Source organism: Papio anubis, chromosome 5, assembly GCF_008728515.1.
Source record: "Papio anubis isolate 15944 chromosome 5, Panubis1.0, whole genome shotgun sequence".
Classification (NCBI taxonomy): domain Eukaryota; kingdom Metazoa; phylum Chordata; class Mammalia; order Primates; family Cercopithecidae; genus Papio; species Papio anubis.
Window position 1 is genome coordinate 149,929,929 of NC_044980.1, and position 26,737 is coordinate 149,956,665.

Genomic DNA, 26,737 nt, shown 5'->3' on the forward strand with positions numbered 1-26,737 from the left:
GTTTGTGTATATATACATATATATGTTATTACCAAAAGAAAACCATACTATATTTATTGCTTTATGAGTTGGCTTTTTAACTTAAAATTTATTATGGATATTTTTCCTTGACAATGCCGCAGTACTACCACATTATGCTTAGCCACCTCATAGTACTTAAAAGTCCATTTGTGGATATGCTGTTTTTCATATATATATATATATATTTTATATATATATATATATATAAATGTATGTATATTTAGCCTTTCACTGTTGCTGGACATTTGGGTTGTTTATAGTTTTTTTAAATCACAAAAAACTACCACAGTGATTATTCTTGTACCTATATATCCACACCCTTGGGTGAGTATTTCTGGAACTGCCTAATCAAAGCAATGCCCATCTTAACTTTTAGCAGCTATTTGGGCTTGTGGAGTTTAAGCATCTGCTTCTTAAGCTCAGCCGAGTGAACCTGATTACTGATGGGAAGCAGATGGCGGGCCCTGTCATCGCCAGCTCCTGCCCAGTGTGATTGAGAGTAGGACTTTGTGGGGAAGGGGCAAGATGAAAGGTGATGCAGCAGGAGGTCCCCACAGAGAACTTGCATTGTTTGTCGACAGCAGTTTGTTCCCTGGATGCCCAGCCAACTTGGAACTGTTTTCTAACAACCAAAGTGTTCCTGTCCTCTAATTCCACAGGCTAACTTTGACACGAACTTCGAAGACAGAAATGCATTTGTCACGGGCATTGCAAGGTACATTGAGCAGGCTACGGTTCACTCCAGCATGGTAAGTCTCTGTGATCCGCATGTGCAGACATGCTCCCTGCTGGGCTGGCAGGGGTCGTGGGCAGCTTCTCACGCCAGAGGCATGTGCACACCTACTCTAAGAACCCCCTTCCTCAGTCAGAAGCATCTGCTTAAGCCCACTCTTACATTCTGCCCCATCCCCTCTCCGTGCCTAGAAACATACTGTTCCCCTTTATCGTCTGGCTTTGTGAATACTCCTTAACTGTTAGGGCCCAGCTGAGTCTCCACTATTCACTTCCCTGAGCTCCTATAGCTTTTTGGGTTAACATGTGATTGGATCCTGCCTTGTTTATAGGTTAATGAATGTGTGGAATTTTGTCTCGAGCAAAGCAAAAGGTTCCTTGAAAAAGGGACATTGGCTTTGGTTTTGGAGTAACAGTTACTCAAAAAAGCTGATGGCCTAAATCACGTGCAAATAGGGTTAGTTCTTATTTTCTCTTCTAGAGTCTGATTCATCTGTGGAGGGCTCCTCCCCTTCTCTATTAGGCTTCCATTGCTTTTATTCTCATGCAGCACTACAATTTAAAGAATTCCAAATTCCGTGTTCATAGACCCTGCCTGTGGCTCCATAGACCTTTGACACTATATGTCTTAGCTCATTTTGTGATGCTATAACAAGGAAACTGCAGACTGGGTAATTTATAATAAGTAGAAGCTTAGGCCAGGTACGGTAGCTCATGCCCCTAACCTCAGCACTTTGGGAGGCTGAGGTAGGAGAATCCCTTGAGCTCAGGAGTTCGAGACCAGCCTGGGCAACATGGCAAGACCCTGTCTCTACAAAAAATTTAAAAATTAGCTGGGTGAGGTGGCGCACACCTATAGTTGCAGCTACGTGGGAGACTCAGGTGGGAGGATCGCTTGAGCCCAGGAGGTTGAGGCTGCAGTGACTTGTGATCATGCCACTGCACTCCAGCCTGGGCAACAGAGCAAGACCCTATCTCAAAAAAAACAAGAGTAGTAGTTTATTGGTTCATGGTTATGGAGGCTGGAAGGTCCAAGATTGAGGGGACAGTATCCAGTGAGAGCCTTCTTATTGCATCATGCCATGGCAGAAGGCATGACGTGGGTAGGAGAGAGAGGGAAGGGGGCCAAACTCATCCTTTATAAGGAACCCACCCCCATAATAACAGCATTAATTTTTTCATGGGGGTAGAGCCCTCGTGACCTGATCACCTCTTAAAGTACTCACCTCTCAACACTGTTGCACTGGAGGTTTAAGTTTCTAACACATGAACTTTGGGGAACGCACTCCAACCATAGCACTGTATCAGTTATTTCCCGTAACCTTGTGTTGACAAACTCTGCTCATTCATTCAGTAAGTATTGTGTTGCTGGTGCCCACAGAGGACCGTGTAAATGCTGGAGAGATATGCAAGGACAGATAGGGGCCAGTCCTGATCCTCAGTGAGTCAAGTGGGAAATTGACAAGCTTACCATTTATTGAATGCTTTTTCTATACAGATATTTTAGATGCATTTTCTCATTTGCTCCTCACATCAACCCTGTGAGGTAGGTTCTATTGTCATATCCATTTTGCAGATGGGGAAAACTGGAGCCCAGAAAAATTACGTACCTTACTCAGGGTCCTGCAGCTGACAAGTGACAGCTCTAGATCAAGGTCTGCCTGACTACAAAACCTTTGCTCCAGACTATGCCTTACAGACAAACAAAAATATGCGAAGTTAGGGGTAAATGTCATGATAAAAGTTCAAAGTTCTGTGTTTTTGAAGGAACCTTGAGAGAGTCAGAGAAAGCTTGATGAAGGAAGTGGCTTTTGTGTGAGGCCTTGTAGGAGGATAATGATACCTTGTAGACACAGTATACTTTAAAATATATGTAAGGCATTTTCATATATTATATTATTGGGGCTTTATAACAGCCCTGTGACTTGCAAAGTGATCATTATATCCATTTTAGGGATGAGAAAACTGAGGCCTAGAAAAGTTAATAAGCAGGTTGCTCATGATCTCACAACTAGTAAATCACAGGACTGGACCTGAAATCCAGGACTGACTCCCAGTCCTGATCTCTTTCTCCTGTTCCGTGCTGTCTCACACAGTTAGAATTTTACCAGTCCAAGATGAGATGGGGAGAGCACAGCATGTGGAAGAGCCAGTGTGAGCAAAGGCACAGGGCAAGGATTTTCAAGGAGTGACTGGTTTGGACTGTAAAGTACATATAGGGATATTGTTTATAGATTCCCTACAAATAAGGTGTCGGGGCATGGAGGGTGTATTCATTTGCTTGGATACCATAACAAAGTGCTACAGATGAGGTGGCTTAAACAGTAAAAATGTATTTTCTCCCCATTCTGGAGGTTAAAAGTCCAAGATCAGGGTGTCCGTAGGTTTGGTTTTTCCTGAGGTTTCTTTCCTTGGCTTCCAAATGGCTGCTTCTCTCTGCATCCTCACGTGGTCTCTTCTCTGTGTGCACACATCACTGGCACCTTCTTTCTGTGTGTCCAGATTTCCTCTTTTTATAAGGACACCAGTCAGATTGGATCAGGGCCCTCTCTAATGGCCTCATTTTAACTTAATTACCTCTTTAAAGGCCCTATCTCCAAATACAGTCACATTCTGAGGTCCTGTGGGGTTAGGGCTTCAACATATAAATCTGGGGGGCACACAGTCTAGCCCATAACAGAAGGCTTTAGTTTATTTAATAAAAAATTAAAAGCAATGGAAAATATTTATCCTTAGAAGAGATGTGAACAGAACTCTGTTTGGGGGACAGGTTCCATGTGTTAGTTATATGTAGAATGAGTTGCAAGTAGGAATGGGGCAAATAAATTTGTCAAGATAATTAAAGTTATCTACACTGCAGGTATTCAAGGTCGAATGAGGGTGATGGCACTGGGGTACAGCTAAGAGGATATGGATGTGAGGGACACTGGCTTAGCAGTCAGCTGGAACTGCACTGACTGAGTTCCCAGGAAGACCAGGTCAAGTCACCAACAGGGCAGTCGGAAGGAGGGGCTAGGTTGGAGGGTGATGGTGTTCATTTTCTGTTGCTGCCCTAACAGAGTGTCACAAACTTAGTGGCTTAGAACAACACTGATTTATTTGCTCACAGTTCTGTCAGGTCAGAAGTCTGACATGGGTCTTACTGAGTGAAAATCAGGGTGCCAGCAGGGCCACATTCCTTCTGCAGGCTCCAGGGGGAAGTCTGTTCCCTTGCCTTTTCCACCTTCTAGAGGTGTCTACATTCCTTGACTCGTGGCCCCCAGCCAGCAGTGACATCACTCTGATCTCTGCCTGCATCTTCAAATCTCCCTCTCTGACTCTTCTGCCTCCCTCTTTTGCTTATGAGTACCTTGTGTTTACACTGGGCTCCCCAGGATAATCCAGAATCACCACCACCACCCCCTACCCCCATTGCAAGGCTCTTAACTTGATCACATCTGTAAACTCCCTCTTTCCCTGTGAAGGAACATATTCATGGGCACCAGGGATTAGGGTGCAGACATCTTTGGGAGACCATTATTCTGCCTACACAGGGAGAGTGTTGATGTGGCTTAGGCATGAGTCATGAGTGGCATGCAATGCTGACATTCCCGGATAACGTCAAAATCTCCCTTCAGTTAACAGTGTCCTCCTCATGCCTTTCCCAGTCTTTCTAGGGTAGCTTCTCAGCAGCAATGTGGGCATATGAGATGCTCATCTTCTTGTATGTCTCCTGCCCCCTACTTGGTCAAGGTGAATCTCTTGAAGGGCAGGATAACCAGAGAAAAGAGGAGGGGAAGTGCACAAACCACATAATTGACCAACTATATGGAAGAGTTGAAGGTTCTTTGCTGGGGGTCAGATGGGGGCTGAGTGATCACTGAATCTGCCACTACAGAAAATTTGAGCCAGACTCACATTGGGTTTAAGTCGTGGACTTTCAGAATATTAGAAATGTAAAGGACTTTAGAGATCCTTAGTCCTGAAGCTGTCAATGTGGGCTACACAAGAGAATCAACCTGGGGATTGTTTAAAAACACCAATGTCCCACCCCATCCCCAGGGATAAATAGTTAGTTTGGGGCCTGGCTTAGGCATCAAAGTTCCCCAGGTAACTCTAATGTACAACCAGGGCTGAACACCAATGATTCAGGCCAACTCTTTACCTCCAAGTAAGGAAACTAAGACATTAAAAATTAAAAGATGGGCCCAAGAAGAGTGAGGACCAGTACTCAAGTTTCCCCACTCAGGGCTCTTTCCACCGCACAATCCTAACCTCTACATTCCAGCATAATTATATGACAGATCTGGCTGATGGCCAAACTGTCCGCAGGGCAGAGTTCACATTCTTCTTGTTCACTGCGCTGTTCGCAGCACAAAGCACAGAGCCTGGGACCCGTGAGTACCCAGTTAAACATTCACTGAATGCATGAGTTGGAATTACACCTGTTGGCAGGCAGTTCAGTGCTAAAAGTAGACACATGTTCCTTACATGACTGACTGTCACTTCCCCTTTTTGACATGTGTTCTGAGGCAGATGACTGCGGGACCCACAGGCTTGATTGGCTCTCCCTGTTCTGAAGGACAACATGTTACTGATTTTCAAAGTTCTCTAAATTAATCATTGTAAGTGTGACTTGGCAATGGCATTTGCTGTTGAAAACAGAACTGTCATAAGTAAATTAATCTGCTATTGTACTAATAAGATATTATGAAATGGTGATATGTGGATTTTAAAATAAAGTTATTTATTTATTTATTTATTTTATTTATTTATTTTGAGATGGAGTCTTGCTCTGTCGCCCAGGCTGGAGTGCAGTGGTGCGATCTCGGCTCACTGCAAGCTCCGCCTCCCGGGTTCATGCCATTCTCCTGCCTCAGCCTCCCGAGTGGCTGGGACTATAGGTGCCCGCCACCATGCCCGGCTACTTTTTTGTATTTTTAGTAGAGGCAGGGTTTCACCGTGTTAGCCAGGATGGTCTCAATCTCCTAACTTCATGATCTGCCTGCCTTGGCCTCCCAAAGTGCTGGGATTACAGGCATAAGGCAACACGCCCGACCTGAAGTTCATTTTTTAGTGTAGATACAAACATTTATAAAAAGAGATGGCCTAGTAAAATTCTTTTTTTGTTGACTTTTTTTTCAAGGTGTATTTCCATTTAAAGTGTACAATTCAGTAGTTTTTAGCATATTCACAATGTTACACAGCCATGGCTACTACCTAATTTTCATCACCCCTAAAAGATACCCTGGACCTGTTAGCAATCAATCCCAATTCCTCTCACCCCCCCACCTCCTGGCAGTCACTAATATACTTTCTGTTTCTATGGATTTGCCTATTTTCATCTAAATAAATAATCCAATATGGGACCTTTTGTGTCTGGCTTCTTTTACTTAGCATAATGTTTTCTTTATTTCTTTTCTTTTCTTTTCTTTCTCTCTCTCTCTCTCTTTCTCTCGCTCTCTCTCTCTCACCCTCTCCTTTCCTTTCCTTTTCTTTTCTTTCTTTTTTTGAGACAGAGTTTTACTCTTGTTGCCCAGGCTGGAGTGCAATGGCACAGTCTTGGCTCACCACAACCTCCGCCTCCTGGGTTCAAGCGATTCTCCTGCCTCAGCCTCCCAAGTAGCTGGGATTACAGGCATGCGCCACCACGCCTGGCTAATTTTTTATTTTTAGTAGAGATGGGGTTTCTCCGTGTTCATCAGGCTGGCCTCGAACTCCCGACCTCAGGTGATCCGCCTGCCTCGGCCTCCCAAAGTGCTGGGATTACAGACGTGAGCCACCATGCCTGACCAGCATAGTGTTTTCAGAGTTCATCCATGTGGCAGCGTGTATCAGTAGTTCATTACTTTGTATTGCCAAATAATTAATTGTATGGATATGCCACATTTTACTTATCCATCCATCCGTTGATGGACACTCAGGTTATTGAGCTATTTTGAATAATGCTGCTATGAATATTTGTGTTACTTGCAAATCTTGAATCTACACATTTTTCTGTGTGGATATTTGTTTTCAGTACTCTTGGGTATACACATACCCGGGAGTTACTGGGTCGAATGGTAAATCTGTGGTTAACATGTTGTAACACTGCCAGATTACTGTCCTGACTCACTTCATAGATTACCAAGAGTATGTGTGTGTGTTCCATTTAATTCTCATAAAATTGTATGAGATTATTATTATCGTGATTTAACAGATGACTAAGTGGAGAATTTTAGGATAAGTGATTTACAGTAGACTAAAGGGCTAATAAGTGATGAAGCTGGTATTTTAGCCCACATGTTTATGTATGTATGTATGTATGTATGTATGTATGTCTGAGGTGAAGTCTCACTCTGTCACCCAGGCTGTGAGTGCAGTGGTGCAATCTAAGCTCACTGCAGCCTCTGCCTCCCGGGCTCATGCAATTCTCCTGCCTCAGCCTCCCGAGTAGCTGAAATTGCAGGCGCCCGCCACCACACCTGGCTAATTTTTGTATTTTTAGTAGAGACGGGGTTTTGCCATTTTGGCCAGGCTCATCTTGAACTCCTGACCTAAGGTGATCCACCCACCTCAGCCTTTCAAAGCGCTAGGATTACACGTGTGAGCCACCATGCCCAGCCTTGAGCCCAGATATTTGGACCTTGAGTTTAGGTCTCTTTCCACAGTAACACTTCCTCAGTGAGATGAGTCATGACTGTATTTTTTCACATTAGTTTTTCATGCTGTTGTCGGTTTTCCCATCTGCTCTGCTTATTATTAAAAATTGATATTAATCATTTTCCTGCTTATGAGATAGTACATGGGCTCTTATAAAAGTATGAGCATTATAGTGCTGTAGGACTTTTTAAAAAGCAATGCAAAACAATCCAGCCCCACAGAGCACTTGCTATTCATAGCTTGGTGCATGTTGCACTGAAATTTTTTTCAATACGTAATAATGTAATCACCTGACGGGTTTTTCCTGTCCACGGCACAGACAAAACCAATTCACTGAGACAGTGGTACTGCAGTAAAGAAGGAGTTTCATCAATATGAGGCTGCCCACAAAGGAGACAGAGTTACTAGGCAAGTCAGTCTCCTCAAAAGCGTGGAGGTTAGACTTTTTTCCAGAATAGTTTGGTGGGCATGGGGCTAGGAAATGGGTGCTGATTGATTGGGGATGCAGTCATGGAGTGTAGAAAACAGGCTTCATGTGCTGAGGCTGCCTCTGGGTGGGGGCCATTGGACCAGTCAAGTCCCAAAAGTCCAGGTGGAGTCAGTCTGAAGAACTTCTCAAAAGACCAATCTTACATTCTACAATAGTGTTGGTATTAGTAAGAGCAATTGGGGAAGTCCCAAATCTTGTGACCTCCAGCCACGTGACTCCGAAGTAGTAAGGGATTATGGAAAGTATGCCTACATCTTAAGCAGAATTCACACACCTCTCATAATCCTAACCTTGTGGACTTTCATTAGTTTTACAAAGGCAGTTTAGTTTTGGAAAGGGCTATTATCATCCTTGCTTTATGGTTAAACTGTCAACGAAATTCCTCCCAAAGTTAGCTTAGCCTGCATCCAGGAATGACCAAGGACAGTTTGGAGGTTAGAAGCAAGATGGCATCAACTATGTCAGATTTCTCTCACTGTCATAATCTTTGCAAAGGCAGTTTTGATAATATACTTTCATAACTATTTCTGTTTTGTTTTTTAACCTATCTGCTGTACATACTGTTTTGCTACTTGCTTATTTTCTTGCTAACGTTATATCTGGGTGGCACATAGCTCTGCCCCATTCTTTCTAAGGTAGCCATCCATCTGTTTGGGAAAATGTGGCCTGAGGGTGAGTTCTTCTCAAACTCATTGTGTATGTGAGTCACCTGGGAATTTTGTTGAAATGCAGATTCTTATTACATAGGCCCAGGGAGGGGCCTGAGAGTCTGCATTTCCAGTAAGGTCCCCAGGTGATGTCCATGCTGCAGGTCCATGGACCATTCCATAAGCAGTGAGGACCTGGGGGCTTTTGAAGCCTGGTAGCACCCATCTGGTTCTTCCCTGCTGAGGCTGTTTTACCATTTCAGAATGAGATGCTGGAGGAAGGACACGAGTATGCGGTCATGCTGTACACCTGGCGCAGCTGTTCCCGGGCCATTCCCCAGGTGAGACTGTCCTTGCTGTGTGTCTCTTTCCCCTCCAGAGGGCATTACTAACCCCGACTTCATCCCCAAACCAGAGAGCTGAGTCAAGCAGGTCCTCTTATCCAAGGAAGAACCTGGAAGACATTCAGAGAGCTTCCCATAAAAGTGATGACGGGGACCCATGTCGAGGGACTGAAAACACATTTGTTCAATATATTTTATTTCCAAAGCAGTATATGGTAACTACATGACACCAAAACCACTGCAGAGGGTATGAAGTAAAAAGCAAGATGTTCCCACTGCCTCACCCCAACCACCCAAACCCACCTCCCGCCATAGGATGGCCATGTACACTCTGTGACATACTCTTCTGGATCTTTTTCCTGGCATGAATATTATTTTGTAAATTATTATTTACAAAAATGTATTGTTTCATGTTTCTATTGTTCTGCCACTTGCTTTTTTCCCCACTTAATTCTTACTTACTGACTTTTTTCATGTTGACACATACAGATATTTTTATTACCATCAGTGCCATCAGCATGTAATTAGCGGGTCCTATGGCAACAAAGTCAGCAAGCCACAGGTGTGTAAAGAGAAACTATTCCTCCCCCTTCCTCCTAATTCTAGGCCCCAGCAATAAACTACTATTAATGGTTTGGTTTGCATCCTTTCAGATTTTCTCTGCCTGTCTTATATATGAGCACACATGCTGTCTTGTTTCACTTAACAAAAATGGGACCTGACTCTTCTGTCACTTTTTTCAACTGTTTATGGTGACTTTGTTTCCTGGTTACATAGAATTGTCTCATTCCTTCTAACAGCTCACAGTGATATTATGTGATTGTAGCATATTTTATCCACTTAATGGTCAACTAGTGGATATTTAGCATAATGCTGCCATTGTAAGACTTTCTAAGCAATAGTGTGAAGAATGTCCCTGTGCTTACCTTGGCGCACTCTTCAGATCCCGTGTATCCATTAGCAGCCTTGGCGTGTGCTTTGTGAGGATGTCTGCCATGGGTTTCTGATGTGCACACTGGTGAAAACTGCAGAGCAGGGGAAATGGGCCTGGGTAGGCCTAGGGGAGCTTTGTCCCAGGTGTATCCAGAACAATGGAAAGAACATTTCTTTCTGCTTAGAATCCAGCTGGACCCTGCTGGAGTGGGGACAGGGGAAAGACTGAAGGAGGGAGAGCTTGCAGATCAACATGAACATGTCAGTAGCTCACGGACAGGGCACAGAACTGAGAAGAAGGAAGGAGGGTTTTGTTCTTGGGACCAGCTGGTTCCTTTCCTGCAGCCAGTGTCTGGGGAGCATTTCTGCCCCCTGCCATCCTGGTGAAGCAGGGGCTACCCAAATCTTCTCTCGCTGGGATGAGCAGATCAGTTATCATCCAAAATCAGGTATATTTGAGAGTGAAAAAGAGCCCTATTAATAAGACCACAGGGCCGCACATGGTGGCTCATGCCTATAATCCCAGCAATTTGAGAGGCTGAGGTGGGAGGATTGCTTGAGCCCAGGAGTTCAAGACCAGCTTGGGCAACATAGTGAGACGCCATCCCTACACAAACTACAAAAATTCGCTGAATGTGGTGGTGCATGCCTGAAGTCCCACCTACTTGGGAGGCTGAGTTGGGAGGATCACTTGAGCCTGGGAGGTTGAGGTTTCAGTGAGCCATGATCATGACACTGCCCTCTAGTCTGGATGACAGAGCAAGACCCTGTTTCAAAAACAAAACGAAACAAAACAAAAAACAGTAATAAAACAACAGGTATGAACCAGGACTGCCTGGGCAAACCAGGATGTGTGTGCCCCTACCGTCCCCCACAGGTGAAATGCAACGAGCAGCCCAACCGAGTAGAGATCTATGAGAAGACAGTGGAGGTGCTGGAGCCGGAGGTCACCAAGCTCATGAAGTTCATGTATTTTCAGGTGAGTGGGGAGGGGCAGGTCTGCATCTGGAGAACTGAAAAGGCCCCGAGTCTTCTAATCATTGGGGTCTGCAGTTTTTTTGCCATGTTATTTATTCACTCAGCAAATGTTTTTTGACTGTGCCTTACACACCCCTGAGTGAGCAAGACAGATGAGTCTCCCCGCCCTCGTGATTTTCATCCTAGTGAGTATGTGAGTGTGTTTTGTGTAGGAGGAGAGACAGACAATAAGCAATACACATTAATATTCAGGGAATAATAAATTCTCTGAGTAAAATAACATTTTGAAAAATTCTGGGTGTGCCTGTGATGTGGGTGCTGCTTTAGGGACAGCCTCTCAGGAGGTGGCATTTGAGCTGAGAGTCTAGAGGAGACTGACCTGTGGTGACCAGGAGGAAAGGGTTTCAGGCAGAAGGTATCACAGAGGCAAAAGCCTTGAGGCTGAGGCTGGAAGGAGCTTGCTGTGTTTAAGAAATAAAATGAAGGGCCTGGGTGTGAGGGAAATGGGAAGGTGGGGTGTGGGTATGCAGCCTGGGCGGGGAGCATGGCCTTTGGAGGCAGAGAAGCCCAAGTCACATCCCTGGCCCTTTCACTCTCGAACTGTGTGCTTGTGAGTTATTTAACGTCTCTGACACCTTGGGGCTGTTCACCTTGAAAATGACCTGCTTCACAGGTTTATGATGAGAATAAATGAGGTCTGTTTGTAAAGAGCCAAGTGGGACCCTGGTCAGAATAGGTTTCCCAAATTGCAGCGGCTGTTAGCATCATGGACCTGCCTTCGGGAGCCCAAAATCTTTTGGGGAAGGCAGGGCCAAGAGAGAAGAACTATCCAGAAACTGATTGAGTGTGAAACTGAGAGTCCCCTGATGAGAGGTATTTACAGAAGGGAGGATCTGGAATAATTTAGAACTATGCTGTCTAGTGCCATAGCCATTAGCCACATGTGGGTACTTACCTTAATTAAAAAGTGACAACATGAAAAACATAAAGATTAAAAGCTAAACATGGGTAAAAATAAAATTTTAAAATCAAAGCATGAGGTAGGTTGGAAAAAAATGAAACGAGACACTATGAAAAATTCAGTTCCTCAGTAATCCTAGGCACATTGCAAGTGCTGAGTGGCCTTGTGTGATGGTAGCTGTCGTATTGGACAGTGCATGTGTGGACCATTTTCATCCTCACAGAGTATAGTTGGACTTAGACTCTGGAAGGAGGAAATATGACTTAGTCTTTGAAGGAAAGGACGGACTGGCTGGTTGGACCTCTCAGGCCTATGGAAGCGGAGTGGAGCTCAAGTGGGGCCATCGTTTCTCTTCCCCCTTCTTTCCCTGCTTTCCTTTTCTTCCTTCTCTTTCTTTCTTGTTCTTTCTGGGTTACTACAGTAGCCTCGTTTTGTTGTTGCTGTTCAACTGCCTTTTAAAATTTTTGGTACCAGTTTTATAGACATATACTTAACACATTCCATATAATTTGCCCATTTAAAGTGGATAATTTAGCAGTTTTTAATATATTCACAGAATTGTGCATTCATCACCGCAGTCAGTTTTATTTACTTATTTATTTTTGAGACAGAGTCTTGCTCTGTCGCCCAGGCTGAAGTGCAGTGACACTGGCTTGGCTCACTGCAACTTCAGCCTGCTGGTTTCAAGTGATTCTCCTGCCTCCATGTCCCTCCTGAGTAGCTGGGACCACGGGTGTGTGCTACCACACTCAGCTAATTTTGTTTTTTGGGTTTTTTTTGTTTTTTTTTTAGTAGATATGGGGTTTCTCCATGTTGGCCAGGCTGGTCTCAAACTCCTGGCCTCAAATGATCCACCCGCCTTGGTCTCCCAAAGTTCTGGGATTACAGACGTGAGCCATCACACCTGGCCCACAATCAATTTTAGAACATCTTCATTACCCCAAAAAGAAATCCCACACCCTTTGGCCATCACCCCATAATACCCTCATCTCTGCCCACATCCCAGCCCGAGGCAACCACTAAGCTACTTTATGCCTCCATGGATTTGCCTATTCTGGACATTTCATATAAACTGAATCATACATGTGGTCTTTTGTGTCCATCTGGCTCTTTTCAGTTAGTGTGATGTTTTTAAGGGTCATCCATGTTACAGCATGTGTCAGAATTTCATTCCTTTTCAGGACTGAATACTATTCCATTGTATGGATATACCATATTTTATTTCTCCATTCATCAGTTGATGGACTTTGGTTTATTTCCACTTTGGGGCTAGGATGAAGAAACATTGATCATTCATGTACAAGTTTTTGTGTGGACGTATGTTTTCATGTCTCTCGAGTAGAGACCTAGGAGTGGAATTGTTGGGTCAGATGGTAACCCCACCTTTAAGCCTTTAAATACCCCCTTAACTATTCTCTCACTTTTATCTTTGCACCCTAGAGTCTGTTCTCCCCACAGCAGCCAATGGGACTCTTTTAAAATATAATTCAGGCCATGTTATCTGGCCTCAGAACCTCCCATGTCTCCCCAACTCATGCAGTGCCCAAGCCCGAGCCCTCACAAAGGCCTACAAGAGCCAGTGCCCTGGCCCCATCTCTCTGTCTGCTTCCTGCACTCACTCCACTTCAGCCACCCTGGCTTCCTTCCCATCCCTGGAAGACGCCTCAGGGCCTTCACGCTGACCAATAAGTTACCCCGTATGCCTCTTTTTCCTCCTCTTTCAGCTTCTTTTCCTAAAAGTCACTTCTTGAGGATTCCGTCTCTGATCTTCTTCCTTAGAAGGAGAACCCCTCTGAGCCCTTCTCAAGCTTTTCTGCTTTGTTTTTCTCCATAGCACATACCACGTTCTAACAGATCTATGCATTGTTTTCTGTCTTCTCTCACTAGAATGTAAACTCCTAGGCCGGGCATGGTGGCTCACACCTGTAATCCCAGCACTTTGGGAGGCTGAGGCAGGCAGATCACTTGAGGTCAGGAGTTCAAGACCAGCCTGGCCAACATGGTGAAACCCAGTCTCTACTGAAAATACAAAAAATTAGCTGGGCATAGTGATGCGTGCCTGTAATCTCTGCTACTCGGGAGGCTTAGGCGGGAGAATCACTTGAGCCCGAGAGGCGGAGGTTGCAGTGAGCCGAGTTGCGACACTGCACTCCAGCCTGGGTAACGGTGAAACTCAGTCTCAAAAAACAAACAAAAAAGGTAGAATGTAAGCTCCTGAAGGCAGAATTTCCTTGCTTGTCTGCTTTTCTCTTTTGTTTCCTGCTCTGCCCCAGGACCTAGAATGGTGCCTGGCACATAGTAGATGGCCGTTAAATAGCTACTGGATGAATGAACCTCTTTTTCTCTCTGTATGTGTCTCTCACTCTTGGTCTCTACCACCTTATTGACTGGTTTCTGACACTGTCCTAGGTGCTGGGAATGCCAAAATGAATAAGACATAATGCTCAGCCAATGTATGTTGAATGAATGCGTTGATTTGAATCACTTGGGGGCAGGTTCCAGGCTCCCCTCTAGAAATCAGCTTTGGATTTAAGGACTCCTCTGAGAAAATTTGCCTGGCAGATTTGCCTTTCTCCAGAGGGCTGGCTCTAAGGAGGGCCCTAGAGGAGCCTGCACCCTGCCCCTACAAGGGAGCACAGTGAGCCGCCCCAGGGGACCTTACTCGCTGCCCCTCTGCCCCCAGCGCAAGGCCATCGAGCGGTTCTGCAGCGAGGTGAAGCGGCTGTGCCACGCCGAGCGCAGGAAGGACTTTGTCTCTGAGGCCTACCTCCTGACCCTGGGCAAGTTCATCAACATGTTTGCTGTCCTAGATGAGCTAAAGAACATGAAGTGCAGCGTCAAGAATGACCACTCTGCCTACAAAAGGTCAGGGCAACCTCCCCTTCTCCCTTTCCCCAGCCGGGCCCCTCCTCCAGGGCTGCCTGCCAAGTGGAGGAAGAGGATGGAGCCCCTCTCCCCTGCTCTTTCTTTGGTACCAAACTAGCCATCCCCCAAACACAGCAGGGCTCGGCCTGATTCAATGTGGTTTGAGGAACAGGGCATAGAGCTGGGCCTTGGAAGAACTTCATCTTTGAAGAGTTTTATGTCTCAAGATAGAATCAAATCCTCATTCCCCCATCTGTGGAGCAGCAGCATTTTACGTTGCCCCATGTAATATGGAACCAGTAAGATCATCACAGAATGGTTACATTAGTCATTTTCTGCAAGAATCATAAAGCCAATTCAAACAGTGTATGTAAAAGAAGGAAATGAATTGGCTCACAGAAAGTCCAGGCACACCTGCACGCAGGCACTCAGATGATGATGTTAAGCTGGGTGCCTCCAGCTCTCAGCTTGACCTCCTCCTCTCCATTGGCTTCATTCTCAGGTCCGTGGAGTCTTCCAGCAGCTTTCCTCAGGCCAGTGCAGCAACCCCAGCTTCTAAGGAAGGACGGGATGCTGCTTCTTCCAAATTAGTATTTGGAACTCTGAATATCCTCCCAGGGAGGATTGCCTTTGATTCCGCTTGAGTCATATGCTAAACCTCCTGTCAGTCACTGGAGGTGTAGAGGTGGGGGTACGCTGATGGGACGGTTGCTCGCCTTTGGAGTTCAGGGTCTCCGCCAGCTCTTAAAAAGATTAGCCAGGAGAGGTGTCTCACACCTGTAATCCTAGTGCTTTGGGAGGCCACGGCAGGCCCATCACTTAAGCCCAGGAGTTCGAGACCAGCCTGGGAAACATAGTGAGACCCCATCTCTCTTTTTTAATTAAAACAAACAAACAAAAAGGACTGAAAGTGGGGGAGGAGTCGTTCCAGAAACCAGTATACAGCCACCCAGAAGTCTCTTGAGAAGGATTTGCTGTGCCTTTGATAAAGGCATCTCCTTGGGCTGCAAGGTAACCAGAGAAAACAGACTGATTCTCACAAGTTTACCTTCCTGAGTCAGCTGTGACATCTGGTGCTGTCCAGAAGGCAGGGCCCCGTCTCAAGGCTGACTTAGAAGTTGACAACTTTACAAAGTTTTTTTGTTTTGTTTTGTTTTGTTTTTTTGAGATGGAGTCTCACTCTGTCACCCAGGCTGGAGTGCAATGTGCAATCGCAACCTCTGTCTGTCAGGTTCAAGCGATTCTCCTGTCTCAGCCTCCAGAGTAGCTAGGACTACAGGCGCCTGCCACCGTGCCTGGCTAAGTTTTGTATTTTTAGTAGAGACAAGGTTTCACCATATTGGCCAGGCTGGTCTCGAACTCCTGACCTTGTGATCCGCCTGCCTTGGCCTCCCAAAGTGCTTTTTATGGGTAGCTTATTGCATAATATATTCTACCAAATTTTCCCCAGCTGCAGCCAGACTGCTTCTGTCATGGCCGCAAATGAGATTCTCTGCAGCCCAGCTAGGTCATGAGCAAGACAGGGTGTCTTGTCTGTTTTCACAGTTCGTGATGACACAGGTGGCACCATCTCCAGGTTAGGCTGGGAAGTCAGGCAGCCGCAGCTTTCTCCCATCAAGTCCTGCTTGTGTTCCCTGTGCCCGTCATCCCATCACCTGCAATTCTGTGAGGTTCCATAGACTTCTGTTTTCTATACAATGCTTTGCTTTGGAAATGTTGAAGTTTTCCTATAAATAATGGAATACACAACAAGTGCATTCTAGCATCCTACCTGCGCTGCTTCTCCATAACTTACCATGCAGCCTCACTGGAGGTTACAGGAGGGTACAAGGATATCATTTTACTCCCTGTTTCACCACTCCTGGCTGGTTGATGGATTGCTAGTTCCCCTTAAACTATCTGAGATTTCAGAGATTTTTAGTACATTCCCGCCTTTTAATTTAAGGGGTCCTTATTACAAGGGTGTAGACAGCCCCAAAGCAAATGACTTCAGAACACACTCTGTTTCGACGTTAGCATTGCCTGGGATATTCAGAGCTCTTTAACTTCCAGGATGGTGTCACTCTGGGTTAGGTGGGCATGGGAGCCCGTGAGGCATGGTTTAGGCTGTTGTGCCTGGACAGTCCTCTCTGCAGCGCCCACTATCTATGTTTCAGGGCGGCACAGTTCCTGCGGAAGATGGCGGATCCCCAGTCTATCCAGGAGTCGCAGAACCTTTCCATGTTCCTGGCCAACCACAACAGGATCACCCAGGTGAGGGCAGACTCCTTGTTAGGCCTGACCTGGTGTCTCGGGGTTACAGGCAGGCATGTAGAGGTTGGGTGGACCACGAGCCCAAGCAGACAAGCTCGGTCTGCAGCTTCCGTCTCCGCTGCCCTCCGTGAGAGTGAAATGCAGCTGAGGACTTAAATCTCTCCTCCCAACCCCAGGTGGCCCATTCACCCTCTCCAGTTGTCATTCTCGTGAAGCCCTCTCAGCCAGTGCTCTGACCCTGCATCAGGGCTGAGAACGTGGGGTCTGGAGTTAGGCAGCCTTGTTTTCTAATCCTAGACCACCACTGACCCACTCTGTAAGACCTGGGGCCAATCTAAGCCTCAGTTTCCTCATCTGTAAAATGGGTCTGTTATTTTGAGAATATTATGAGAACCCATCTCATAGGACTGTTGTGAGAAATAAATGATACCAGTATATGAAAAGTCCTTAGCATGCAGATCCTGACAGATGTTCAGGGCCTAGGAAGACATAGTTGGTATTGCTACCACTGGTTTGCCAGGGCACTCCCCTCAGCTGCCATTTTCCCATTTTGCCCAACATAAGCAAGACAAGCATCACTTGTCTTGCTTTCTGTCACTTCAGCCTAAACAGGCTCTAGCAAGAATGTCTGCAGGACTCAGGACAAAACTGAGGGGATCCTCCATCTTCCAAGGGTATCACGCTGAAATCCATATCACAGAGGCCCTTGGGTTGACAGGGCCCTTGCCACTCTTTGTTAACTGCAGAAAGCTGTTCAGTCACTGAGGCCTCAGGTTTTCTTTCTCTTGCCTGTGGGAAGTACCAGCAGTGTCCTCCTCTGCATACCCTGCAGGGTCCTGGTTGGTCCCTTTGGAGAGAAAGGGCCTGGAGTGGGGACCTCAGACCCTTCTCTAATAGATGTTTTTCTACTGCTGTGTCCTGCCGGGAGGGAGACACCTGCCCCACTCCCCACCACCAGCTCTCCTCCCCCGGGTGGGGTTTTGCCGCCATTGTCTGAGAAGACATCCTAGATAAACCCGCGTCCTCCAAGCTGAGCTGAAATGACAAGAAGCCTATTGCTGTAAAACTGAGCTGCTTTTTAGCTCAGGCCAGGAAAGCACTTTCTAACCATCAGAACTGCCGGGGAATTAAATAGGGGGATGAGTTCCTTGCCATGGGAGGTGTGCAGGAGTACTGTGGGGACATCGAGGAGAGGATTCAGGCATCAGGTGCCAGCTGGCATGCAGGCTGCCCTCCCTGGAGCTGTGATTCCTGGCCATCAGTGGGGACCACACCTGCCAGCTGTGGGCCTTCTGCAGGGGTGCAGGTGAGGGCACAGGATACATGCGCTGCCTAACCTGAGGGTGGCGCTGCTGTTCAGTGTCTCCACCAGCAACTGGAAGTGATCCCAGGCTATGAGGAGCTGCTGGCTGACATTGTCAATATCTGCGTGGATTACTACGAGAACAAGATGTACCTGACCCCTAGTGAGAAACACATGCTCCTCAAGGTAAAACTCCCTTGAGGCCACACCCATGGGGCTTGGGCTTACCCTCTCACCTTCTTCTTATTAAAAATCCTTTTTAAAAAACAATGTTTCTTTTTTTCTTAAACATTGATACAGATCTTACTGCACAGAATGGTTTGTAACCTGTTCCTTTCCTATAGTATAATATACCATAGTCACCTTTCCAGATGTCATTAAGGCTATTTCTACAATGTTATGTTTAATGACTGCCAAGTATTCCATTGTTTTGGAACATTGTCGTGTAACATATCCCCTGTGGTTGGATATTTGTTTGCTAAACTTCATTGAACACCCTTGTAGCAGTTTTTGTGCACATCTTTTTGTCAAGGCCAACTTCCTAGAAGTGGATTTGCTGGCTCAAAGGGAAAAACAGAATAAACTTTTTTTTTTATTTATTTCAATAGTTTTTGGGGAACCAGGTGTTTTTTTGTTGCATGGAAAAGTTCTTTACTGGTAATTTCTGAGATTTTGGTGCACCTGTCACACAAGCAGTGTACGCTGTACCCAAAGTGTAGTCCCTCACCCACCTCCCTGCCTTTCCCCCAATTCTCCAAAGTCTATTATATCATTCTTATGCCTGAGCACCCTCGTAGCTTAGCTCCCACTTATAAATGAGAACATACAACATTCTGTTTTTTCGTTCCTGCGTTACTTAACTTAGAATAATAGCCTCCAACTCCATCCAGGTTGCTGTGAATGCCATTATTTTGTTTCTTTTTATGGCTTAGTAGTATTTCCTGATGTGTATATAGAACACATTTTCTTTATCTGCTTGTTAGTTGATGGGCATTTAGGTTGGTTCTATATTTTTGCAATTGTGAATTGTGCTGCTATAAACATGTGCGCAAGTGTCTTTTTCATACAATAACTTCTTTTCCTCTGGATAGACACCTAGTAGTAGGATTGCTGGATCAAATGGTAATTCTGCTTTTAGTTCTTTAAGGAATCTCCATACTAGAAAACAAAATAAATCTTCAAGCTTTTGCTACATTTTGCCAAAGTGATCACAATTGTTTCATCAGTTTACATGTTTCATTCCAAAATTGTCATATTTATTGTTTTGAAAAATCTGGAATATACAGCAAAGCATAAAAAAATTTAAATCTCTCACAATCTCTTCACCAAGAATTAACACTTTTAGCATTTTCTTTTCCAAGCTGGAGTCTCATTCTGTCTCTCAGGCTGGAGTGCAGTGGCACAGTCGTGGTTCACTGCAGCCTCTAACTCCCAGGCTCGAGCGATCCTCCCACCTGAGCTTCCTGAGTAGCTGGGACTATAGGCACATGCCACCACACTCAGCTATTTTTTTAAAACAATTTTTTGTAGAATCAAGGTCTTCCTATGTTGGCCAGGCTGGTCTTGAACTCCTGGGCTCAAGCAATCTGCCCTCCTCAGCCTCCAAAAGTGCTGGGATTACGTGCATGACCCACTGCGCCTGGCCTACTTTCAGCACTTTTATGTGTGTCCTTCTAAGTTTTTTGCTATGCTTATATATTTTCAAAATTTGCAGTCTGCATGACCATGTATCCATTTTATGTCATGTGACTAAATTTATTTGGCGATGTTATGCTGCTGTGAAATAATGTGATTTCCATGAGCCTTCCTTAGCCATTATTCCATTGTTAGCTTAGGTTGTCTCTAACTGATACCTCACAATTGTGGCACTGACATGAACAGCCTTCTCCCATTCTTTATACACGCTGCAGAGCCCCTTTTGATTCTGTCCCAGATCCTCACTTCTCAACATTCTGGTGGTTTTTCCTTTTTTTCCTCCTTCAGTGTCTCTCCTGCTATTCTGAGAATCCCAGCCCCGTGTTGGTGCTCCTGTCTTACACGTCTTAGTACCTCAGTTAAGTTTGCAGGGCTGGGTGGCTTTGAGACTTGTTCACCCTGGCTTGCTCCCGACCGTCAGAAATCCAGAGAAGCCAGTCACAGTTCACACACCCCTCTCACCGCTGGTGCTCTGCCTGGGCAGTTGCTGTAACTTTCCACAAGCTAAGTCACTACCTGCCAGCCCAGCAAGTAGTCTTAATGCGGCTTTCACATTCTCTGGAGTTCCACACCCGGACTTCCCTGCCGCCTTCCCTCTCTGTTCCCCGCCCTCTTCAATCTGGCCTTCACATGGTTTTGCCACATGGGTAGTTTGGATTAGTGAACTCAGATGCCACCATCGGGCACTGTCTGCTCTTATGCAGAAAAGGATGAAGTTCATTCTGCAGAACAAAAATATACCCACAGAGTGGCTCACTCCTGTAATCCTAGCGCTTTGGGAGGCCAAGGTAGAAGGATCACTTGAGCCCAGGAGTTTGAGACAACACAGTGGAACACCATCTTTATAGACAAATACAAAAATTAGCCAACGGTGGCGTGCATCTGTAGTCACAGCTTCTCAGGAGGCTGAGGTAAGAGAATCGCTTGAGCCCAGTAGGTTGAGGCTGCAGTGAGCCGTGATCATATCACTGCACTCCAGCTTGGGCAGGGTGGTGGGGGAACAGAGTGAGACCATCTCAAAAAAAAAAAAAACAGTAAATGCACCCACAGGGGAAGCAACCCTAGCAGTACCCTGCTGCATCCTGTTCATGTCAGATGAGAAATAGAGGCACAGAGAGAAGTGACTTTCTTACGGTCACACAGCTGCTCAGGCCCCCTTCTGCATACATTTTAAAAGGAGCAAAACAAGCCAAGCCAGCACTCAAGAAACTGTTAGAAGGGTTGGAATGAAGAATGTCAACCCACTCAGAGGGCAAATTCTGGAAGATTTTTTTTAAAAATTAAAGTCACCAGCAGCTCTTGGAAACCTTTACATTGTCCTTTCTGTGGAGAAAGAGGTGGATACTTTCACATTCACTACCTGTTCAAGTATTCATCAGATGCCTGTGTTGCACCACACCCTGGGATACAGCAAGGAGCTAGGAGCAGCCCTTTTTCTCAGAAAGATCTAAATGCAGAAATGTTGTCAACAGATTCTTTTCAGCTCCTGTCTCTGCTGCTTAGCTGTGTGGCCTTAGCGAGCTGTCTAACCTCCCTGTGTCTCTGATTCCTCATCTGTAGAATAAGGTTATTGCAGAGAACTTGACTTGAGAAAATGATGCTTATTAATGCTCTGAGCACAGACTCAGGCCCATAGTAAGGGCTGAAGAAGTAGCTGCCATAGTAATACACTAAATTTAAATTTCTGGTTGAAATTAGACTTCTATTTCCTGCATTTATTTGAAGATGCATAGGTGTTTATAATATAATGTGCGTCTCTACCGGGTGTGTGTGTGTGTGTGTAGGACATATACAGACTTACGTTTTTGTTTTTAAACTTTTCCAGCGGATGTGATTAGTTTCTATGCTGTGCCCCCTTCTCATTCTAGGTGATGGGCTTTGGCCTCTACCTAATGGATGGAAATGTCAGTAACATTTACAAACTGGATGCCAAGAAGAGAATTAATCTTAGCAAAATTGATAAATTCTTTAAGGTCAGCAACTGGGACTGGGGCTGGGCAGAGGGCTGAGGTTACCAGAGCTCAGATGTCTTTGGGGGAAAGGGATGAAATCAGCCAGGAAACTGTCAGGTTTTTTAAATTGAGCTGTAGCTCCAAAGATCCCAAGAGTAGGAAGAGGGAGAGAATAGAACAGCAGGGCCTCCAGCTGCCATCGATGGAGGCATTTATGCCCTAAAGGCTGTTGCGTGAAAGCCACACATAGTTCCAAGTTTCAGGATTCAGCTGGGATTTGGCTAGGAGGAGGCCCTGTGCTTCTTTTTGAATGCTGCTTTTTTTTTTTCCCTGAAGTCCCTTGTCACTTAAAGAGGTGCATCCCAGAAGACAGCACCTGCTCTAATTTCCAGTATAAATCAGAGCTCGCAGAAGTAGAATGATTAAAGACTGGATTTTAAATTGGTTCACATTTGTAAAATCACAGGCTCTCACCTGGGGCACCAGGGGCCACCTCCGCTTGCCCTTACCTCTGGATAGAATGCCTCAGCAACATCCATCATCTACTCACTCTATTTCAGTGCCTCTGAGAGTTGATCTTTTGGCTCCAGATCTTTAAAAATTTGCAGTTAAACTAAGCCTCTTAGAATTTTGCAGAGGAATCTTACACTTTGGAATTAACTTCCCATGTTCTCAATTTATTCTAGCATTGAGCACTGTGGGCTTGGAGCAAGTCTGAGAGGTCAGACGTGGGAAAGCCTAGATTAATATTCACAGCAAAATTCCTTAGTGGTGTGACATGCAGGGCACTAGATTGGGCCTGAGTCCCACTGAATCTTCAAGGTTAAGGAAAAGGAACATAGGTCACTAAGAGGAATCCTGTGCCTTGGCTTTGCTTGTTTTCAAGGGTGGAACTTTTACTTTTCTCTAGAGTTGCCCCAAATGAAAATAGGGCTCATTTTGGGAGACCCTTGCAAAATCTTTCCTAAGTCAGCATGAATGAGATGAGGGTCGAAGAAAGAGAATACAACCCCTCCCTTGGCAGGCCTGGGTCTAAGTCTGCCTCTGCCACTTAATAGCTGGATGACTTTGGGAAAGTCGCTAAATCTTTTTTAACTCTGAAACTGAGTTCCAAGTCTGGAAAATGTGAATACCAAGTGTATGGGCTCTGTAGGGTTCCCTGGAGGATTCAGTGGGGTTACAATAGATGACTCAGAGCCCTGGGTTGTATAATCCTGGCTTCTTGACTTCTAGCTGGTCTGACTTTGTGAAAAATCACTTAAGCTGTTTAAGCTTCGGTTTCTTCTCTGAAATGGGAATGATAATAGTACAGGCTTCACAGCACTCTTGTATGGCTTGAGATACTGTTTTTAAAGTGCTTGTCGTAGTACCTAGTGCGTGAGAAGCACACGATAAATACCAGCCTCCCTGCCATTTGCCTTGGTTTTTGGTCTGGAGTTGTCTGCCCTCTGGTGTTAGATATTACTATGATTTTAATTGCTTTGAAAGTACAGACTTTCTCAGGAAGACTAACAGCACTCAGACACCTGCTTCTAGCCCAGAATTCATAGCAGCAAGGATGCTTTAAGCCAGGGAAGATTGGAGCGGAAGGGACCCTGCACTGGACAGCCGTCCATCCAGTCCTTGGCCTTCACCCATGCTGTTGGCTGAGTGACCTTGGACAAGTCACTTTGCCTCTCTGGTCTCCATTGCCTAGAACATAGAGTTGGTTGGAGGCAGGGGAGGACCTATACATGACTAGGGTTCCTTTTGGCTTCAGAGTCACATGGTAGCATCATTGGAAGCAGAAACTAGGGGTCGGCCCCCAGGCATACACAGAGGCGTGCCTCCCCCGGTGGGGTGGCAGCGAAGGCGGCTGCCCCAGCCCCTCCTCAGCATCTCACGAGCTGTGTTTGCTTCCTTTGCAGCAGCTGCAGGTGGTGCCCCTTTTCGGCGACATGCAGATAGAGCTGGCCAGATACATTAAGACCAGTGCTCACTATGAAGAGAACAAGTCCAAGTGAGTGCCTGCCGTAATGTCTCTCGGCTCCCGCAAGGATGCCCAGCCCGGGCAGGGAGCCGAGGGGCCACTTCAGCCCCTCCTCCCTCCCCAGAGTCCTGGGCAGGTGGATTCCATCAGAATACAGGTGCCGGCCGGAGGGGAGCCGCGAGGGTGCTCTGAGCCCTTTTGTATCCGCCCTTTGCTGCCAGGTTCAAAAGGGCTCAGAGCACAGCCACGCCCCTTGTCCAGCCCAGCAGTGACTCGCACGTCCTTGCAGCAGGACAGCAGGAGTCCACCTCCTCCTCTGGAGGAGTGGCCAGCCCTCAGTGGTCCGGTGAGGAGAGGTGGCGTTGTTCCTCCTCATGCTGATTCTCTCAGGTTAGATGACCGTGTGCTAAGTCCATCGTGGAGTCGTGGATTGGGTGGGCAGCCTCACCTTCAGCCACTTGATAAACCACAATTCTAGGTCATCTATGCAAAGGCCTGGGGTGTCAGTGCCTCGCTGAAGTTGGGGGGCTCCAACCTCGGCTGCCCCTTTGGTCTCTCAGGCTGTTAGGGAGGTTCCTTCTCTGTGCTTCTCACCCAGAGTTGTGGCTTTTCCACACAGAGGGGAACCAGCTGTCCTTTAGTCAAGGGTGAATGTATTGGCATCTTAAAAAGATAGAAATGGAGTGTCCTTGAACTGCATCTGCCTGGAGCCTCTGCAAATGAGTGTCCGAAGGAAGCTCGCGTAGTCGCTTCATCACCCTCTGGCTGCCAGCGCGTGAGGGGGTTTGCAGGAAAAGCAGGGAATGGGGAATGCTGAACTCATTCCTCACTTTTCCCTGCCTGACTTCTCGACAGGCTGAAGCTGGCTGGGAGCAGAGACTGGGGGAGTGACGGGGGCGGGGTGTGAGGGGCCGGGTGCTCCCCTGTCCACAGGTAACTCTGAGTGATACTGAAGGGAGGCCTGAGGAAGGCTGTCACTGTTCTGCCGTTCTTATGAGGGGTATGTCAGGGCTCCTTCTGAAATACTAAATTCTCCCTACAATCTTTTTTCTGCCTTGTCTGGTGCTTGTGCTTCGTCTGTCTGCTGGGTCACCAGCACCTGAGGGTAGAAGAGGGGGTGGTGGTTTTTCTCTTGGGCATGGAGAGTGAAGATGTTCATTCATTCATTTCCTCTCTGACTTAGGATGGTTTTCCTAATGACATCTTTTCACAAGGAGTGGAAAAGAGGCAGAGGGAAGGAGGAAAGAGAGTGGAGAGAGAAGGAGAGAAGGGGGCGAAAGGTAGAGGGGGTGGGTGGAGGGAGGGGCCACCCCCATGTCTCAGAGTGACCCTGGCTTCCCCCACCACATGTGCTTCCATGTTGCCAGGGCACTGTTGGAAAAGAGGCACAGTCACATTCAGATTTCCGCAATCTCAGCCCAAAGGCCCCCCAAAGCCAGCTTCAGCTGCAGAGTGTGCTGTCAGAGTGGGTAGGCTGGTTTTGGAGGTTGCCCACCTTGCTTTTTCTGTGCTTGGATTCCACCCCTTTGTAGCCCTAGAGACGCTGTCTTCCCTCCCTTCTCACATTACTGGTAAGTATTATGGACCAGGTATCTGGAAAGGCCTGCAGTTGGGTCCTAGATGAGGCCAGCCCCAAGGAGGAGGAGGAGGAGGAAGGACTGTTCCACTAGGCCTGAAGCTCCCACAGTGTTGGACTTAGCAGGCTCTCTTGCTGAGGCAGCTGGGATACCATGTGGTGTTACCCAGGGGAGTTGGCCATGTGGGCTGAGCACCAGGAGCAGCTAATGCCTGTCCCACCCAGGCACCTGAGGCTGGGACCCTCTCCGACCCCGTAATTTTCTACCCAGGTGGACGTGTACCCAGAGCAGCATCAGCCCCCAGTACAATATCTGTGAGCAGATGGTTCAGATCCGGGATGACCACATCCGCTTCATTTCCGAGCTTGCTCGCTACAGCAACAGTGAGGTGAGCACACAGGCTGCTGGGAAGCAGGCCCATGGGCCCAGGGCCAGAAGGGGTAAGGAGCAGCCAGGAAAGACCGTGGATCCACGGAACACTGGAGAGTAGGAAGGAGGGAGGCAGGAGGGTAAAGTGGCCAACAGCAGGGGTTTTAGAGCCAAGCAGACTGGGGTGAATTCCAGTGGTGCTGCTTCCCTTTGCAAGTTATTCAACATCTCTCTGCTTCAGTTTCCTCATCTGTGAAATGAAGGTGATAACAGTATCTATCCTGAAAGGTTCATTGAGAGGATTAAAAGATATGGCAGATAATAAAGGCATGGTGATGGTTAGTTCTGCCTGTACATGGTAAGTGATGCAAACCATCGCCACGCTGGATGGCAAGAAAACAGAACACGCATACTCATAACATTACCTAAATGTTTTTAAACTACACAGCAATAAATTATCATTGTAAAAAAAATCATTAATATACTTAAGGGCAGATGAAGGTCATAAAAATCTCCACTAATACCAATAATTACATTTCACTTAATTTTTCCTTTTTTAAAAACTTTTTTTTTTTTTTAATGGAGACATGATCAGTGCACAAACCTCAGGAAAGAACACAAATAAGCAAAAGGAGAGAAAATCACATAAAATCCTACCATCCCAGAACCAACGAAGACTGGTATTTGGATGTATGTATTCTTCTGGTTCTCATCCCATACATACCCTCCTAACACATGAATATGCTGTTTGAAAAACACTGATCCTCTGACTCAGATTCCTTTATTACATAGCACTCGTGGGTGACTGTGCACTGACCCACGTATGCTCACTGCTTCCACCATGTGGCTAACAGCCATGGTGACTCTGCTTTACAAACCCCAACTCAGGAGATGCCTTTGATCACAGAGCAACGTACCTGAAATGGGGGCAGTCTGACAAATGCAAGGAGTTGTGGCCATTAGACCATGACTTATAGTCATTAGACTTGTGGCCCACAGGGACCAAGGTCAAGCCCAGACCTTTAGC

At 46.3% G+C, this 26,737-nt stretch overlaps 1 protein-coding gene across 4 annotated transcripts in view; it reads left to right on the plus strand.

Annotated features, from left to right (window-relative positions):
* Positions 1 to 26,737, plus strand: part of CYFIP2 (cytoplasmic FMR1 interacting protein 2) — a 133,808-nt gene that overhangs the window by 20,441 nt on the left and 86,630 nt on the right. For all 4 annotated transcript variants that reach the window (XM_021939907.2, XM_003900431.4, XM_017960089.3 and 1 more), the window contains exons 3-11: positions 681 to 770; positions 8,775 to 8,852; positions 10,666 to 10,767; positions 14,411 to 14,592; positions 16,749 to 16,845; positions 18,206 to 18,334; positions 21,712 to 21,816; positions 23,703 to 23,794; positions 25,612 to 25,729. In XM_021939907.2, coding sequence (XP_021795599.1) covers positions 681 to 770; positions 8,775 to 8,852; positions 10,666 to 10,767; positions 14,411 to 14,592; positions 16,749 to 16,845; positions 18,206 to 18,334; positions 21,712 to 21,816; positions 23,703 to 23,794; positions 25,612 to 25,729 — 993 coding nt within the window. The remainder of the gene's footprint in view (positions 1 to 680; positions 771 to 8,774; positions 8,853 to 10,665; positions 10,768 to 14,410; positions 14,593 to 16,748; positions 16,846 to 18,205; positions 18,335 to 21,711; positions 21,817 to 23,702; positions 23,795 to 25,611; positions 25,730 to 26,737) is intronic.